The 19796-nt window shown below is 37.9% G+C and overlaps 1 protein-coding gene across 1 annotated transcript in view; it reads right to left on the bottom strand.

The window, feature by feature from the left end:
- Positions 1–19796, bottom strand: part of Hibch (3-hydroxyisobutyryl-CoA hydrolase) — a 45035-nt gene that overhangs the window by 11898 nt on the left and 13341 nt on the right. Inside the window, exons 7-10 of the mRNA XM_048345086.1 lie at positions 7571–7649; positions 4417–4562; positions 1967–2053; positions 639–697 (exon numbers count right to left, since the gene is read on the bottom strand). Of these exons, the coding sequence (XP_048201043.1) occupies positions 639–697; positions 1967–2053; positions 4417–4562; positions 7571–7649 (371 nt within the window). The remainder of the gene's footprint in view (positions 1–638; positions 698–1966; positions 2054–4416; positions 4563–7570; positions 7650–19796) is intronic.

Below are 19796 nucleotides of genomic sequence, written 5' to 3'. Positions count from 1 at the left end.
CTGGCGGTTTTCTATATATGTGGTGCTGGGGAATTGAACCCAGGGCTTGATGTATATGAGGCAGGCACTCTTGCTACTAGGCCACATTCCCAGCTCCTTCCCCATTTTTTAAGAAGTCATTTTGTGCTGGATGATGGTGACTCATGCCTATAATCCTAGCTACTCAAGAGGCTGAGATCTAAGGAATGCAGTTCAAAGCCATCCTGGGCAAAAAGTTCATGAGACTCTTATCTCCAATTAGCCACCAAAAAGCTAGAAGTGGGGGCTATGGCTCAAGGGGCTGAGTGCTAACCTTGATTAAAAACAAACAAACAAACAAAAAACTCAGGGGCAATACTCACGCCCTGAGTTAAAGCCCCAGTACTGGCACAGACAGAAAAAAAACAAAAGTTGTTTTGCATTAAAATGGATTAGTATAGAATAATATTTGACTAGATAGTGATTACTATTTCTCTTTCAAAGAGTTAACAAGAAGATTCTTCCAAGCTTACATAAAAATAAAAGCACTACACTATCTGATCTCAGAATTTGCTACATTATAAAACACAAATATAATTTTTAAAATGTTAGCAAATTCAATTGAACAGATTATTTCCAAAGGAATACAGTAGAAATAATTGAGATCTCTTTGTAAGTACCTGTTTATTCTGTCCATGTGTTCCTCAAGTATAAAAGACTTGTCTTGATCAATCTTGCACTGTTTAAAAATAATTTGAAGAAATTAAAACTGCTTTAAATGCTCCCAAACTTCCTATTTAATTATATACTTTAACAGATTATCACTTTCAGTAAAATTACATCTAACACTCTCATAAATAACTACCACCATATGCTCAAAATTCAGACAGTATGTAGTATTCTAGACTTGTTATTAAAATGGATAAACTATCATCTACATGCATCTATGAATCCAAGAACTTAAGGGATCTGAGAGGTTATCCTGCCACAGTTCTCTTTGATCTACCATCCCTCGTGTCCCCGAAGCTCTGACCTCCAGAGACAGAAAACAGCACCCCAAGAAGGTACTCCCAAGGGTTGGCAATACAGTAACTAGGCCCCTGTTGTTGTTTGAATCCTGGGCCAAAAGTCCATCCTCTAGACTTTCTTCTTTGATTTAATCTCTTGATTACTGTATTCATTTCTCATAGGACAACACAGTTGTGTGTGTCTCCTCACGCAAGTCTTCTTCATGAACAAGTCTCAGTTTACCAGGCCATTCTTCTTGTCATCTCACCCTCCCCCTTTTCTTTTCCTTTTAGTAGCACTCGGGATAGAACCTAGGATTTGCACAGACTGAGTAAGCACTGCAACTGCGCTTTAAACCAACACCTACGCCTATCTGCAGAGATTCCTGGTCCTTTAGAAGGGCCCAGAGCAGGAGTCAGGTTACTTCTTCCTGGCTTCAGCAGTGAAGGATGATTACAGCACTTGCAGGTCTAAGTTAACTGACCTGGGCCTTCTCCTTTCAAGCTCTCATTATGGACATCTCATTTTCCCCCTTTTATTGCTCTATTATAATTTTACTTCACTTTCAGGAGAAAATAAAGCACATACTTAGAAACTACAAGGTTTTTATAGATACTTGGCTTTTATATAAAGGAACTCATGTTAGATAACATAAGTGAGGAATTGAATCTTGCAATACATTTTATTATTAAAGATATATAAAAGAGTTTTATTTTAGTGGTAGCACCCATAACATGAACACTGGGCCTTTATTACAGAAATGCAGTGTGTTGTAAAAAGCCCTTCCAAGGCTAATCACAAGGCAAGTTGTGCAGCTGCCCATTAAGATGTCATCTTTTCAGACAGCAATCCTACGGACTTTGGAGAGCTGACCCATCTAACCAGGCTTTAAAGCAAATAGTCCCCAGTACATGTATAATGTTTTTCAATGAGTAATTTTTAAATTACTTTTCTTTCCTCATAAATTAAAACCTTAAGGTTTGAACACTGACAAGATTACCTCTGCATGGTAGGTTGCTAAGACATTTGCAATGTTTTTTGCTGAAGGAGATTTCAAGGCTACCAAATCTTGTTCTAACATGGAAATCTAAAGGGGAGAAAAGGAAAACAGATTTGAAACACCATAAAAATACAAAAAGCTTTTCTTGTTTTTATTTTATTTATTTACTTATTTTTTATTTATTTACTTTGGGTGGTACTGGGGTTTGAACTCAAGGCTTTCTACTTGTTAGGCTGAGAGACATCTGAGCCATGGCACCAATCTTGACTTTCAGACAAAGTCTTTCATTTTCACTCAGGCCAGCTTTGGACCATGTACCTCCTGAGTAGCTGGGACAACAGGCATGAGCCACCACACCTAGCTTGTCTGTTTTTTTGTTTTGTTTTTCTTTTGGGGGGGATAAAGTCTTGCTAACTTTTTTCCTGGGGAATACATCAGGATCCTCTGGATCTCTGTCTCCCAAGTGGCTGGATTACAGGCTTAAGCCACCACACTGGCTGAAAGTTTTATGATACTCTCTCTCCAGTTGGGTCACTGAAAGAAACTGGGCTGAGGTAGCAAATACACTTTTGGAAGGAGGGAACCAAGATGGAACTTGAAATGCAGGGTCTCTAGTATGAAATCCAAAACACTTCTGGTCCCAAGCATTTCAGATGAAAGATACCCAAACTCTATTGCAACCAAAGGTCTCATTTATAAAATTCACCACATGACTTGTAGCTACTCTACTCACTGCCTAGCACCATATGCAACCCACTTACCTTTCTATTCTCTCCCACACCTAACTTACAATGAAATGGGACCTTTAAGCTGAGGTTTTCCTGTTCTTGTTTGTATATTCTATGTGAAATGCCTTTTCCTGACAATACTCACCTTAAGATCAGTAAACTACAACCTGTATGAAACAATCTGGTCTTTTCTTATAGGTAAGCTCTTCCACTTTTCATGCATTATCTTTAATGTATACCACTCTTTTTTTAAAATCTACTACAGGCCCTGAAATGGGCCATTCACTTGCTGCAGATACCCTCAATGGACAAATTAAAGAAAAGGGGGAACTGTGCTTCAGCTCGCTCTTTCCTATGCTCAACCAAATCCACCATACTAAAGTATGCTTCCTATAGTAGCTCAGAGTAAGGGTCAGATAGTTGCTTACACTAAGGATAGGCAAAACATGGAGACGGGTCTGAAGTTCAGGAAGAGAATTCTATGAGTGTCCAAACAGTGCATTTTATTCTATCCAAATATTTTAACTTCAGTGGTAGGCCAGAGGGGATACATGAGAGTAAAGAACTTTATTGTTTATTAGCAGTTTTTAGAGATTCATATAATAGTCTAAAAGTCAAAGTAATCTCTGGTATCAAAATAGTTAAATTTTGAATTACTTTGTTGTTGGTGGTGGTAGTGGTCAAGGGGCTTGAACTCAGAGCCTGGGTGCTATCCCTGAGCTCTTTTGCTCAAGGCTAGTGCACCACCACTTTGAGCCACAGTGCTACTTCCAGTTTTTCTAGTGGTTACTTGGAGATAAGAGTCTCAAGGACTTTGCTTTGAACCCTGATCTTCACATCTCAGCCTCTTGAGTAGCTAGGATTACAGGAGTGAGCCACCAGAGCCTAGCTGAATTCTTTATATGTCAGTTACTGGGTTAAGCATGTGACATGCATTCTCTAATTTAATTTTTATAATATTCCTTCCTCTATTCTAAAATGTCTTGTCCTCAAGATCAGATATTCATGTGAAGACTATGTGCTTCCTAAGAAGCAGACTTCCCCCCATAGCTCCACAGATAGAGACCATTACACAGGCCAGGCCAGCCAGCTGGTACATTCCACTCACTTACATGGTTCAGTGGTGAGATAAGCCAGTTCATCAAGAAAAACTAAGTCAGCTGAAGTAGATTAAATCACAGACCTCTGTCTGAGAATTTGGGATAAAGTCACCTGAGATTATTTAGCTCTTCTTGATGTTACATGTAATACAAGAAGTTTCAACTATGATGGTAACACTAACACCTCATTTTGGAAGCCAAAAGAGTTAAGTTCAAGTAAGGACTAAAATTCAGGCCTATCTAGCTGCATACTCTTCACCACTATGCTATCCAGTGCTAAGAAATTTGGCCATCTAGTTAGAAAAAAAGGAAAAGATGAAACAAAACAGGCAAAGATAAATAACATTCATTCTTCCTTGAAGCAAATACACTTTTAAAAAGTCACAAAAAGAACACATTTTGCAATGCAATTATATGAACTGCACTAAGGAAACTTGTAACCAAGAGAAATCTTCAAGAATGTTCTTACAAAATAAGAGCTTCCTTTCATTTTATATGAGGCGATTGAGAATCCAGACACTTACCCACCTCCTCTTAGAAGGTCCAGGACTCATACACATTTCTGCTTTGGGGTCTCAACCACCCACAATATTTTCCTCATACAAAATAAACACCTAGTTACCTTTCCAGAATCTATGAAGTGTGTGGCAATTCCTGCTTGGTACACATCTCTTCCTTTTAGTCTGAATCCTGTTAATGCAAGCAAGTAGCCCAGTTTTCCTGAAAGTCTTGGCAAAAAATAACCTCCACCCACATCAGGGAATAGTCCTGTAATTAAATACAACAAAAAGTGATTAACAATGACTCAGATAAAGATGAAGATAAACTTCTTAGTTTACATATTCATTTCTCTCTGGAGTTTGCACCTGTAATACAAAGATTATGAAGCTAGGTACTATACAATACAATCAGTATCACAAAAAATCTTGATATAAATTGTACTAAATTAGTATGTATATTTTTCAAAACATTATCTCAATATTTTCTTAGTGAAGCAATCGATAATGCTACCTAAATTTTCTTTTCGCTTATTAAAATAACATTTAAAAATAAAACATGTACTCCAAGGGCTGTTATATTATAGACAAATTATTTAAATCGCTACTAAGCTCAGGATAAAGTGTACTAAACTTAATCATGTAATATTATAAAGATTGATAAAATAATCATTACTACTATTGAATAAGTAACTGGCAGCAAAAATTTTTTAGCATAAATCCTCAAATTCTTTCTGGTTCTACTTACCAAAAGAATCCTAGAATTAAAAGAGTGAACAGCATGCTCCTGAAAGTGGAGATATTAGTACCTAAAACTAGGAAGGTCTAAAGTTGAACTAACCCCTCCCTAACTTCTACCGTTACCCACGTCCACAAAGGGAACAACAAAGGAGCACCCTGATACTTACTCTCATCCCCACCCCATTAATATTCACCAGTACCTACACCCTACTGATTCCTCCTCCAGAGTGATCTTTTTCAAACACAAATCCTGACTAGATTCCTGCATTCAAGTCCTTAAAACCGTTCCATGGTTTCCCTTAGGTGAAAACAATCATGCTTACCAATCAGACTCTTCCAAGCCCTATTATACATCTTACTACTCAAAATACTCCAGTCACTCAGTTTTGTTTATAATTTGTCCGGCATTCTATTCTTCCTATCCAGAGGTTCAGCTTGGCAGATCATTGCCCAAGTGAAAACACCCTCTCATTCTGAAACATGCTCTCTTCCAGGTCATTATAGTCTCTCAATTACCCCTGCCTCCACCACAAATGGCTGCTTTTTCCAGTTTCCCTGGATGCCTCTACCTCTTTTGATTGGCTGTCAAATGTTGTTAGATAACTTCCTCTTCCCTGTGTATACATTTTCCTTAGATCTCCTGGCTTTAAGTAACATCTATATGAGGAATAGTCTTGTTATAGACTGAACTATGTCCTTCCAAAATTCATGTTGAAGCCCTAACCCACAATGTGGCTATTCACAGACAGAGCCTTATTAAGTCTGGCAACCTAGCAAACTATTCACTGCCAAATCCAGTTACAGTTTTTCTCTTGAGTATCATACTCTTATATCTGCCTTGTAGGTATAACTATAGCTAATAAGTTTCTCCCAAACCACATCCTGATTCATATCCCTTCTTTCCTTGGTCAGCCTTACCCATCAAGTAGCACAGCTAAACCCTTGGGCGTCATCTCAGACTCCATTTTGTTAACTCCATAATGTTTTCCAAGTTCATTCAGTGCTATTCCACCATACTGTTTCAAGCTGGAATTTCCTTTCTCTAGATCTGTGCTGTCCAGTACAATGTACTGTGCTGATGAGAATGTTCCGTAATTTATGCTCTCCAGTGAGGTCCAGCCATATGTGGCCATAAAGCAGCTGAAATATGGGTGGTGCAACTGTGGAAGATTTGACTTCAATGTTTAAATTTAAATTGCAACGTGTAGCTAGTGGCTATTGTGCCAGACATTGTAGCTCCAACTTGGTAAATAGACCCCCTAAGCAATCTCATTTTTAATATTAGGGCATCTTTACAAGACTTTATCTTGAAAGCACCAAATGATGTCTAAAAATATAATCGAGACTGTGTCACTCCCTACTACACAAATTTCCCATAGCTTCTTGCCAAACTCTTCACTGGAGGTGGCCGTGTGCCTCTAAGAGCACATTCAATCACTCTTGCCCTAGATTCAGACCCACTTGCATGCATTTGATTTGCTGTAAAGGTTCATTCTCACCTTTACGTTTTTGAACCAATTTTTCCCATGCTATACATTCTTATACTCAGGCCTTAATTAACTGACCTCCTTCCTATTTTTCAAACCCTACCTCAAGGGACATTTCCTCATTTCCTCTCCTTAACCATCCAATCTAGCATGACCATATAGAAAATTTACCTTGGGCAAGATGATCCACCAGGGACCACATTACCTTCCTACCTGAAACAACTATAAAAACAGACACATGCCAAGCATGGTAGTACACACCTCTAATCTCAGCACCTGACAGGCAGAGGCAGGAGGATCAAGGAGATTAAAGGCCAGTCTGATATACACACCAAAAAAACAAGGGTTAGAAATAGGACTACAGCTAAGGAGTAAGTGCTTGCCTAGCATTTATAACACCCTTGGTCTTATCCTTAGAACCACAAAAATGTGTAAAACAATGTACACATTGCATATCAGACAATAAAGGAAAATAACTTCTGAGTATCAGAAGATAAGCAAGGTGTAATAGCTCCAGCTTAATGCCTTGTGAGTTTCCAAGCCTGGCATAATCCTTCATTTGAGAAGTAAAGCTAAGAATCCAGAGAGACCGGGGCATCTAGAATTCCCAGAAAAGTGCACTAAAGAAGAGATAGCCAGAGAGAGTACTGCAAAGAGAGGAGAGAGAAATTGAAGGAGGGGACAGGACAGGGAAGAGAGAAAAGATACAGAGACAGAGAATATGAACTCTGGGTATCTGAGAAAGGGGTAACAAATCTGTATGAGGCAACTTCCTGAGACTAGAAAGTATAGGTAAAGATCAGAGGAAAGGGAACTGGAAACCCACACAAGACTGAGGCGATGTGTGTTCCCACTAGCTAGACTAGCAAGAGCCATGATTCAAGGGCACTGGGTAGATGATGCCTGTGGGGAAGGGTGGGGGAATAATTAATTAGCACTCCCATGAATACTAGTCCAATTATCCAAACAAAAACAACAATAAACAAAATCCAAAATAGATAAAAGGAGCAAATTCCTTCTAAGTAATTAGGAAAACTGTCTGATATTTTACCTAGTCCTGTTTCTGGCATTGCAAAGACAGACCGTTCAGTAGCCACTCTGAATTGCCCATGAACTGAGACGCCAACTCCCTACAGAAATAAGAAAAAAGATTTTGGTTTAACAGTATTGTAGAAATTAAAAGCAGAAACCCACAAATATCACAAAGCAAATGAAATATATTTATATCCCAAAATATAGGTTGGAGGGAAGCCTAAGCCATACAATTTCAGGAATCCTTGATACCTGAAATTGATTGTTGTCTCTTCCCCTGTCACTTCAAAATAGATGCAGCCTAAGACATGGTAATGGGCAGTGTAAATGTAATCAAAGTATACTATATGCATGTATGAAAATGCCATGATGAAACTCATTAAAACTACCAACAAATCCCAGAACAAGTTTGTATTGTTTATTAGTAGCAAAAATAATAATAATGATCCCAAGTTATTCCAATAAATTTCAGTCATTCTGAAAAAAATATTTATTTACTTACATATTTTATCCATTTTTCTCATAACACTTAATGAGGCCAATTATAAAACTCTTAAAATCAGTTACTAAACAATTTGACTGAGAATCTACCTCAAACTTACATGGTATTAAAAGAGACAACAAGTATTTGTGTCATCTTATGAGGAGTCCATGAAAACAAAGTTCATAAGCTGGAGCTTGCTGCTATCAGTGTAACTGCCTGTATTATGCTCTTTTCTCATCAGTCAGAACTTCTTATTGTAGTAGTTCTTCTCATCACTAATTCTTTTTAACCACTTCTCTATCACTGACATCACAGAGGAAAGTGAGTTAAAACATGTATTTACTTTCCATAGGAGTTTGGCAAGTGTTAGCTAAAATAGAGGGCTTCATTTCTATTTGAGTCTTTTAGTTTTACATTAAAACCTCCCCACTTCTTTCAAATGCTTTCAAACTCAGTTTACTCACTTGCTAGTTATCAAGCCTTTCATTATGAACATACTTAGACATATTGGCAATTTCATATAAACTTTTTGTGCTGTACTGCTTAAAATTTAATAGATCATGTTCACAGACATGGAAATGAATAAAATTCTTTGGTCACAACATCTTATGGCTACCACCTAGCAATCGTATCTATAATAATATTAGATTCTCCTTATATAGGTAATAGAATTAGGTTTTATGTATTATGTTAGAACATAGTCAACTGAAGATATTAACCGAAATTAGTATATACTTTAAGACTATAATGAAATCTCACAATTCTTATAAAAATAAAACACTAGTTATATTGATAATTCTTATATATTTGGGAGGAAGGGTGGGACTGGGTCTTGAACTTATGGACACTTGCCAGGCAAGTGCTCTACTAGTTGAGTCATGCTCAGCTATTTTTGTTTTAGTTTATTTTTCAATTAAGGTCTTGCACTCTGCCCAGTGCTTATCTCAAACTGTGATTCTCCACTACACACCCCTTCCACACCACATGTACCTGAGATTACAGGCATGCACCACCATGTTTTATGATATAGGCCTCCATAACTCCCCTTCGCCCCCCCAGGCTTCCTATTTGTACCTCCCACATAGATGTGTTTATATATGTGTACCATAACACTTGGGTCACCTATGTTATTTTAAGAGCCGTTGTCTTGTATTTTATTCTCAACTTTTCAGAAATGTACTGCTAAGAATTTAAAGGAAAATATTGAGCTGAATAAGCAGCTCTGTCCCAGCCTTGCATAATTTCTCACTGCCCTAAAAACCTTACTAATGAGGTTTACCATGATCAGACCTTACTGATAACATCAACAATTGTAATGCATAATTTATTAATTGCACAAGATAGTGCCAGGTGGGTTTTTTTTTTTTTTTTTTTTTTTGTCAGTTCTGAGACTTGAATGTAATAGCTTCATGCTCAGTCGGCTTCCTTGGTCACAGCTAGCACTCTATCACTTGAACCATGCCTACAGCCCTGTTTTTTGGTGCTTGTTTTGAAGATAGAGTCTCATGAACTTTTCTTCCCTGGCTGGCTTTGACCAGTCTCAGCATCCTGAGAAGCCTAATAGCTTTTTAAGTGATCATTGAAACACTTGAGCTCACCACAGTAAGAAGAGGTAGAAATGAAATTATGACTATAGTTCAGTATTTTTATACAGTTATGATTTAATGCTTCTTTACAATTATTTACACTTTTGCAGAATGTTCACTTGAGTTTTAATCAATTTTAATTTTTATATTAGAACTGTGTATATTTTACAGTAGAAAAATTACTTTAAAATTGACCATTATCTATACATATTTAATGATACTAACTTCTCCTGGGTTTTTTCAAATTTCTATTAATTGTTGCAAATCTCTGGGCAAAAAAAAAAAAACTTTCCCTCTAGAAGTTCGAGGGTATGTCCTCCAAGGCTTCACTGAAATTCACTGTAGCTTTAATTTGCATTTCCTTTGTGAGTAATGCAGTTAAATGTGGTTTATTTTTGAGGTTTATTGTCTATCTGACATCCTCTTTGTAATGCATCTATTCTAATCTCTGCTTGTTTTTCAATTAGATTTCCATATTGACTTCTTACTGGTTGGCTATACATTCTGGATGTAATTCCTTTGTCAGATAAATTTATTCCAAATATATTTTCAGGGAGGGGGAGGAGGAGGAGGAAGAAGAAGAAGGAAGAAGGAAGGAGGAGGAGGAGGAGGAGGAGGAGGAGGAGGAGGAGGAGGAGGAGGAGGAGGAGGAGGAGGAAGAGGAAGGAAGAAGGAAGGAGGAGGAGGAGGAGGAGGAGGAGGAGGAGGAGGAGGAGGAGGAGGAGGAGGAGGAGGAGGAGGAGGAGGTTGAAGAAGAGGAAGAAGTGTCTCACAGACTTTCCTGACTAGGCTTGCTTCTAACTGTAATCCTCAGATCTCAGCCTCTTGAGTAGCTAGGATTACAGGCATGTACCACCAGCTGTGAAGTCATTCTTAAAAATATATCAGGTTACTACTTTTGAGCACATATACCCAATATATACCTAAATATTTATGAAGTATGTATTATTTATGTATGTCTTAGGGTTAATTTCTGTTGCTGTAGCAAAATACCCAAGACTAGGTAATTTATCAAGAGTATAAGAGCTGAGAAGCAGCTAATCAGCATCTAGGGGGCCTTTCTGCTGCATTACAACATCACAGAAGGTACCAGATTACAAGACAGAATCATGCACTAGCTCAGATCTCTCTTCTTCTGTGTATAAGGCCACTAATTGTTATCATGGGGACTCCATCATCAAGACTTCATCTAATTCTAACTACATGCTCACAAACTTCACCTCTAAATAAAGTTCACATGTAAATTTGGCATTGAGTTTATAACACATGAACTTTTGGTGCATATTTAAACTATAGCATGTGTGTAACTAGTCTAATTTATCTAAGTAAATTATATTTAATCAAAGTTTTAAAGGAAATTTCTTTTAAAAATAATACTGCCTTTTATCACATACTCAAACAGGGGAAGTATTAGGTAGACATACTCCTGATTGATCTCTGACTTACCCAAGGATTTTCATAAACTCAGTTAAACATATCGTTTAATATTCCTAGCAGCCAAATGCTACTCTGGGCTACTTTTGTCATCTGTTGCATTAGGAGTTTGCCAAGTGTCAGTCATATTTCTTTTCGATCTGTTTATGCTAACTGTACTTACATTTTTTTTTTGCCAGTCCTGGGACTTGAACTCAGGGCCTGAGCACTGTCCCTGCCTGCTTTTTGCTCAAGGCTAGCACTCTACCACTTGAGCCACAGCATCACTTCTGGCTTTTTCTATATATGTGGTGCTGAGGAATCAAACCCAGGACTTTATGCATGCTAGGCAAGTATTATTATGTACTTCAAATAGCATGAATAAACTGATGGGCATAAAAATAGGGTTTTTTTTGGGGGGGGTGGTGGAAACCAAGTTCAATACTTTGGAAAAATATAAAAAGGCTAAGTCACTATATTTTGGTTTATGCCAAATAGGTCAATTATTTCAATTGACATTGTATTTAGTAATAATGTTGGCAATGTTATTTTGAAATGATTATACACATAAAGATAAAGCAAGTTTGTAGCAATGTTAATATAATTTATAAAAGGCTTGTAATCCTAAGAAGAAGATACAAACATAAACTTAAAAGAACCTAAATTTGAACTGAAAACATTGCAATCAGGGTCCTAAAAACAAAATGCATTTTCATATTTCTCTTTACTAAAAAGGAAGAACTGGAAATAACTGCCAATCTACTGTGCCCAGTAGACTGTGACTACTATCTGCCATTTTGTAAGAGTTGCAACAAAAAAAAAAATGCAGAGGAGGAACCTGGAGTATATTACTTAGCATAAAGTAAAGAAATGGTCAAAAATCTGTGAGCACAGAAGCCAATGTGAAGATCTCTAAGACAATTTCTCTGGTTTGCCTCTACTTTCCGCTCTCCCCCTCCCCTTCCCAGTCACCTTTTGTTTTTTCAGGGTCTTTATAGGTTTCTTGTTTTTTCCCTGGTCAGTGAATACTGATTTGTCTTAGACCTCTATCCTGGACTTGTTATTACCACATTGTATCTGTCCTATATCAATGCACAATCTTCTACTGACCAGGTTCTCAACAAGCATCTCTACTAGAACACAATGAGTTCCTTAACAAAAAACAACAACCTTACAATCTATAAAACTACATAAAGCTAATAGGAAAAACTAGAGTTGAGATAGTCTGTTTAGAAGCTCAGAAGCTGGGCAACTTTGTAATTCTAGTGCTAGCGGAAAAACCACAAGTGGTCCCTGTGACCTAACTTAGATATACCAATGAGGCAATTCCACACCTGCCACAGCAGATATTTAAAATACACAAAAATAAGGCAGAAAGAAGACTAATACTTTAATCAGAGCAGCACTGTCAGGTACTGAGATAGTAAGCGTAGCTATGAACTATGGATGAGCCTCTCTTTCTCTCAGATCTTAGTGAACAATGCCATACTGCCTCTATGGCCCCAATTACAAACCTGGAGATGATCTTTTCTTCTTTCTCCACTTTATCTCTCACATACACACCAACATCAAATGCCACCAAATCTCTTCCTTACATCTCTCTTAGGCCAGTTTTCTATCCGTCCATTACTTCTATTCTAACGCAAATCTCTGCAACCTCACTTGGATCCCTGCAATAACTACCTGAAAAAAAATCTTTATCTTCAATCCTACTCCCTTGCAGTGTATTCTCCACCCCCCCCCACAAAAAATACCTTTCTAAAATGAAAATATAGTCCAGTTAAGCCCTAGCTAACAGCTTTCCAGAATGAAATCATGATAGACTACTTACCGCTTCTTCCATAGGACATGGAAATGCTCTAGCTTCTTGCTTATGTCATACCCCATTTCTACAGACAATAATAGTGTTCTTCCACATTGCATCAAACCCTTAAACACCTGCAACTGATCATATTGTATCCTTCTAGTACCATCTTGTCCCAGGCCAATTCCTCCTCCTGTTAGTCTCATGTCAGTGTAACTTCCTCCACAATGCTTCCCCTACCCTGTTCCCATACCACTAGCCTATGCACACACCCACATACTTTCAAGGCTGCTACTGTTATGAATTGCCAGACAACTTTCTGTTTGCCTAGAGACAGAAAGCTCCATGAGCAAAGACAATTTGTCACTATTTTATTTCCAGTATCTAGCATATAGATGCTTCGTAAAAAACAATAAAACAACCAAGCAGAATTGTCTGGGCCACAAACCATCAACCCAACATGGAAGGGTAAAGGCAAATTAAAAATGGTACAGAGGGAAAGATGCCTGCCATCTCACCTAGAACCTACAACTCACAATTCAAAGCAAAATGAACAAAAAAAATCTGACCAATACAACCACAAGTAATGGCCAAGGACAAAGGAAAAAAACTCCTTACAGATCTGGAAACCTATCTGAAACAATGAAAGCTGCCAAGAACACTCACACCCAAGACAGTCAAAGTCCATTTCCCAGAACTCAGTATTTTAAAGTGGGAGGAGACAATAAAGCAACATTCTCTGTAAAGAAACAGAAATCCTCCTCAATTTTGTACTTGGACATTCTTAAGTAAGATATGTGTGTGTGCATGTGCATGCTGCACATGCATTTGTTGTATAAGGGGTGGATGGTATATTGGGGGTACAAAAAGGTAGAGTGTGTAAGGGTCTAATTAAAATGGACAAGTGATGAGCTAGAGTTAGATCACTGAAGATAGACTGCCAGGCAGCACATTTGTTAGAGTATAATATACTACATTTTGATAAATTAATACAAACCAATGCTTACCTGTGGAAAAAAAAACTCATTGTGAAAATTGAGGGCTGAGGATATAGTTCAAGAGCAGCAATATTCATCTAGTATGTATAAGGCCCTAGATCTGATCTCCACAAAAGGAAGAAAAAGAAAAGGAAACAAATTGGCTCTAAATATTTCGTATGAGAAATTCTGCAACTAAAAGCAATACTAACTCTCCCGATGAGATGGAAGGAACTCGTTGGAGACTATCAAGAAAAATAAGTTATCCGTATACACTTAGAGAAAGTACAAGAGTGACACTGGATAAAAACAAATGAATAGAATCATGTGGCCTACACACTTAGAAATTCCTTCTATAATCTCTTCTCACAGCTCCTTCTAGGTTACTAATATCTCAGTTAAAACTTTTTTTTTCATTTCTTCAAAGAATTTTAAAGTGACTATTTTTTTAAAAAAAAAGATTTAAAAAATGTGGAAGTGGAGTGGGAAGTTTAGAATTCAGAAGTCCCTCTAAAAATCTTAACTGAATTCCCAAAAATGATTTCATCTCTTCTTTCAGGTTTCTTTCTTTGTTTTTTGCCAGTCCTGGACCTTGAACTCAGGGCCTGAGCACTGTCCCTGGCTTCCTTTGGCTCAACGATAGCACTGTGCCACTTGAGCCACAGCGCCACTTCTGGCAATTTTCTATATATGTGGTGCTGGGGAATCGAACCCAGGGCTTCATGTACACAAGGCAAGCTCTCTTGCCACTAGGCCATATTACCAGCCCCTTCTTTCAGGTTTCATTAAGCGCCTAGGTTCCATTAAATGCTTTTTTTTTTTTTTTTTGCCAGTCCTGGAGCTTGAACTCAGAGCCTGAGCACTGTCCCTGGCTTCTTTTGGCTCAAGGCTAGCGCACTCTGCCACTTGAGCCACAGCGCCACTTCTGGCCATTTTCTGTATATGTGGTGCTGAGGAATCGAACCCAGGGCCTCATGTATACAACACAAGCACTCTTGCCACTAGGCCACATTCCCAGCCTCCCATTAAATGCTTTTAAGAAAAACCTAACACTTCATTACAACATAAAGAACGTGTTCTTATTTTCAATTGTCACTAGCAGTAGCAAAGTCACTTCAAAACAAAGAGTACCAATTCTATTTAACAAGCCTTTACAATATATCAACATATTTTACCTTAGAGGACTGTTCATTCTTTTCATAACAAAGGACATGTCTCAAGTGACACCATCAGGAGCTAAATATAATTAAATTGAGAGCCCATTTAACTGCTCATCAACACCCACATGGTCACATTCACATGGTTGGTCGATGTCCTGTAAAGTCATTTGGTACCATACATATTCCCTGTTTCTATTCCCACTACCATTTCCCTATCAATCACAATGTACAAAAAGACAGTGTTCAGTCACAGGTCTAACTCCATTTTGTCCCTCTGGCTGAATTTGGCCTCTTTGACTTTTTTCCTCCTGAGTCTTTCTTCACAAAATCAGCATGACTGATGGGTAAACATCTTATGACAAGGCACTGAAACTATTCCTAAAGTATGGTGAACCTTGTCGAATATAGCACCCCATGATGAGGTCACCCACACATGGGAGCCAATGGCAACTGAGACTGCACCCAGGCGCAGAAGCAATCACCTCACAGGAACCAGATTGCTTCTCTTGAGGAATGATGAGGGACAAGGCAACAAACAGTACAAGAAATGTATCCAATGCCCAACGTATGACCACTGTAACCTCTCTGTACGTCAGTTTGATAATAAAAATTTGAGGAAAAAAAAAAAAAAGAGATAACTTCTCAAGATAACTTCCTAGAACCAGAACTTGACAGTAACGAAGCAGACCACTGGTTTGACCAAGATGACCTGTGCAAACTTCTAACCCCTAACCCTGTTTCCTTTTGCTATATAATCACAAAATCCCTGTCAGCTCCTTGGAGAGATACCTGGGGTCACTGAACCTCTCTGATCTTCCCTAGGTGTTCACTGATTAAAGATCCTTTCTTGCTCTTTAAACACTGCTCATCTCTTTAGCATGTGGGACAGGTGGTCAGCCCAGTCTGTTGACAGTCTCAGAGCTAAGCTTTTTTCCTGTAATAATCCCCTTCCTAAAACATACTTTCCAACTATTTTCATTATTGATTATGGAAAAAAGGAAAAACTTATTTTCTTCCACCCTTCTGAATTTTTAGCTGGGAGCTCCATGACAAAAGACAGGTCAGTAAGAGAAACAATAAACCTGGTACCTGGGAGGAGTCCACAGGAAAGTTGGAGACAGTAGTTTATGTAGCCTCTTCAACTAAAGAAAGATACAAGGAGGCAAATTATAGGAAGGTTTCCAGGAAAAGCATGCAAAACAAGAGCTATGTTTGTTTTACAGGATAAACATTGGTGCCTTCTCCACAGGTAGGTATTTCAGGAGATGTAGGCATCCCTCTCTCCTCTCAGTACAGAGACAGACAGACAGACAGACTCCTTTACAAATACAGATTTGTCTTATGGTGTAACTTTTCTTAGAAAAGGATAACTTGTACAGTTTTCAGAGCTTTTCCTATTCCTGCTGGTTCTCAAAATAGTCCTATGATAAAGTGATCTATTTGATGTGGCATATGTTGGTTGTCTACAATCACAAATCCTGCTGCTGGTAGCAACTTAAAGTAAGTCACCTTGAAAAACACAAAAACAAGTCCACATTATACCCATAATTTGAGTTGGCCTGGAAGAGCCAATACTGTTTCCTTTATAAAATTTAAAGAGAGGAGAGGAGAAGGAGGAAGGAGGGAGAGAAACAACTAACTTTTCTTTAAATTCAGCTCAGTAGGATGAATACCATGACGTAGGAATAGTATTATGGGCATGGAGTAAAAATTTAAGATAAATAAGTACTTTCCCTTTATCTATTTGAATTTTATTTTTAAACAAACTTGTCTTCTTGCTAAACATGACTTCAAAAGATGCTTAAAGAGGAAACCAGAAAATTTCAATATTTTTCTTGGAAAGAGAATGAAGCATTATTTAAGTATCTCTCTAGAAACAACTGCACTAAAATATAAATCATTTTACATATTTTTTATGAACTGTAGTGAACCACTTAGTAACACTCATTGTTATTTTACTGTTATATACTGAGCATATATTTGAATTTCAGAAACCTGAAACAGTAGAATATAGCCATTTCCTCCACTAAATGCTGTGCTGATGCTTTTCATGATGGATAATGAGACAGTAAAATAATGCTGAAGAAAAATACTTCCTACAGACAAAAAAAGGTGGTAGGAAGAAAAAAACAATCAAGTTTCATAGCGCCATCTTTTGGACGGTTAAAATTGCTACATTAGAAGAAAAGAAAATTACTGACCAGAATTAAAACAAAGAGACAATTAAACTTTATACCTTTTCTTAAGCCTAGCCTGCCTCATCCTGTGTTCAGTTTGTTAAATTATTGGTCTGAGACTATAACTTGAGTCCCTATGTAACAAACATAATAAAACCCAATCTAACTTAATATACTTTAATAAGCAGCTATGTTTCAGCCAATCATAGGAAACCAACTAATTAAGACCATGCCCAACTGACACAAATTTTACTTTGCCTCTTAGCTCAGCCTATAAAAATTACCTGCTTTTGCTGCCAAGCTGAGCTCACAATTGAGTTTTGTCTGCTCATGTGGTTTCTTTGCTCAATCTGCTCAAGGCATTGTCGCTTAATTGGTAGAATTTTGCCTAGAAAGGCTGATATGAAGTATACTTTTATTCACAAAGTTATTCATGCACCTTACAGTAAATACAAAAAGTAGACCACTGGAAAGAAGATCATACTTATTCAGTTCTACTCAAGACATATGAGCTAGCTATGTTCTTGCTGGGTTTTTCATGTTTAATTAGGGCCATGTTTTCTTACATGCTATTGGTTATGCTCATTGCTTTTGCTTTCATCTTTTCCTCATTCCTTTTACATTTACAAGGCAGTTCCACATCAATATTTCCAGTTATTTCCTTGCCCTTATTCTGTATAACCTTTTTTTTCAGGCCATATTTTGTGTTTATCTCTTTTCTTGAAACAAGGCTTCATTATGTAACCCAGGACTCCACTTCGCAAGTACTTGGATTACAGGAATGAACCCCCATTACTGGCACTCCAGAGCTTTTAATTTCCCCAAGTTAGCACTTCCTTGAAAATGGAAAAACAACAAAACCATGGACAGTATCTACCAACTGGAAGATGGGAATAGCCTGCTCTTGATGATGCTTTCTCACTACACAGCTGCTAGTAGACTCTCTTTCCAAATGACATGCAAGATCCAAGCCAATTCTTGGTACACAAGAGGCTTCACTAAAGGTGGTTTTACAAGAATAAAAGGAGAGACTTCTTTTCCAAATAACTAAATCCCTGAAATATTGAATCAGTAGAATGTTTAAAACTTCACCTTCCTGCCTTGTACTACCTGCATACCTAAGTCCTATCTGTTGTTAGGGCACATGTTTTGGAGGTCATTATCTAACTTTCCACCACCCTTCTGAATTAGGTCTGATTCTAAAGGAATTCTCCAATCCATCTCTACTAAAAGCACTTTGTAATACCCCGATGTGAAAGGCCTGCTTTATGCCCAGAGAAAACAGAAAGGAATATTACAGAGTGGCTGAGAATAATCTGTACAAGCAGGCCTTACTAAATTAGCTCTAATTTATTACCATCGGATTATACTGCTTCTGTCCAATCATTCTTTACTCAGCCATCCATTCTGCATTGAATGTAAATATTAAAGCACAGTTTCATTTCAGAAAGTTCCTGTGACATTGGATAGCTCTGATAAATAGATGTGTAGATGTGTCTCTCTCAATCATCTTTTGTTTTAGCAGGATCAGCCAAGACTGTTGGGATGGGTCAGAAGAGATGTTACTTTTTCTCCCTCAAACCATCTTTCCAGCATCAGCTCAATCCACCGTCCTCTACTTGCAGCCCCCTTCTGACCACTCACTTCTTTGAAGGATTGTCTTTGTTATAGTCAGAATCATCCAATTCACCACTTGTTCTGTAATTATTTCACTTTTTTCCCCAGTTTCATATTAAGCTCTTCAAAGCCAGTTATATTTCAGATTCTGTATAATAACACAGAGGCAAAGCAAATATGATGTCAATTGATAGAAATACCATTCTAAAGAATTTAGTATAAATTGCAAGCAATAACAAAGGCATGGTGGTATATGCCTGTTATAATCCCAGAAACCAAAACACTAAAAAGCAGGATCACGAGTTCAAGTCCAGTCTAGCTTCATAATAAGTTCAGACCAAACTGGGCTGTAAATTCCTGTCCCAAAAACTTTAAGCACTTCCAAGAATGAAAATTTTTATGCAATAGATATGATTAGCTAACCATTAGAAACCTAAAAAAAAAAACCAAACCTTAACATGCCTACGGACCCAGCAACTCAGGAGACGGACATAAGAAGCATTGTGAAAGGGGCGGGTCCTCCCCCGCCAAGCACCAGGCATGCCAGCCTCGCTCTCGGCATGACATGGGAGAGAGGAAACAATAAAGGACACGAAACTGAAAAAAATTCTGAAGAGAAAGCACCATTCTAGTTTTCAACAACAAGACCAGGGGAGAGCACAAACGCAGCACATCCAAGTGCAATGGATAAGCCTCCTCCTGGGAAAACCACCTTCGTGGTAATGGTATCTCCCCTGCCAGTACTAGAGCTTGAAAGTCCATAAGGCTATCACCAGTTTATCTCCAGAAAGACAGCAGTGGAAGCATGACTCAAGAGCCACCTGAGCAAGCAAGCTAAAGCACCTAAACCCCGAGTTCAAGCCCAGTAACCCCCCACCCTCCCACACACAAAGAAATAGCAAAGATTCACGACTGCACTGCCAACAACAATCATTGCCTGTTCTACAACAGTGAAACAATATTTTGGAATCTTAGAACAGAAATTAAGGCTCATATAGACTATTTGACAAATAAAGCAAATGGCATA

Source organism: Perognathus longimembris, chromosome 4 (genome assembly GCF_023159225.1).
Source record: "Perognathus longimembris pacificus isolate PPM17 chromosome 4, ASM2315922v1, whole genome shotgun sequence".
In the NCBI taxonomy this organism is placed as follows: Eukaryota; Metazoa; Chordata; class Mammalia; order Rodentia; family Heteromyidae; genus Perognathus; species Perognathus longimembris.
Note: the sequence above shows the minus strand (reverse complement) of the source record. Positions and strands in the feature narration are given on the sequence as shown.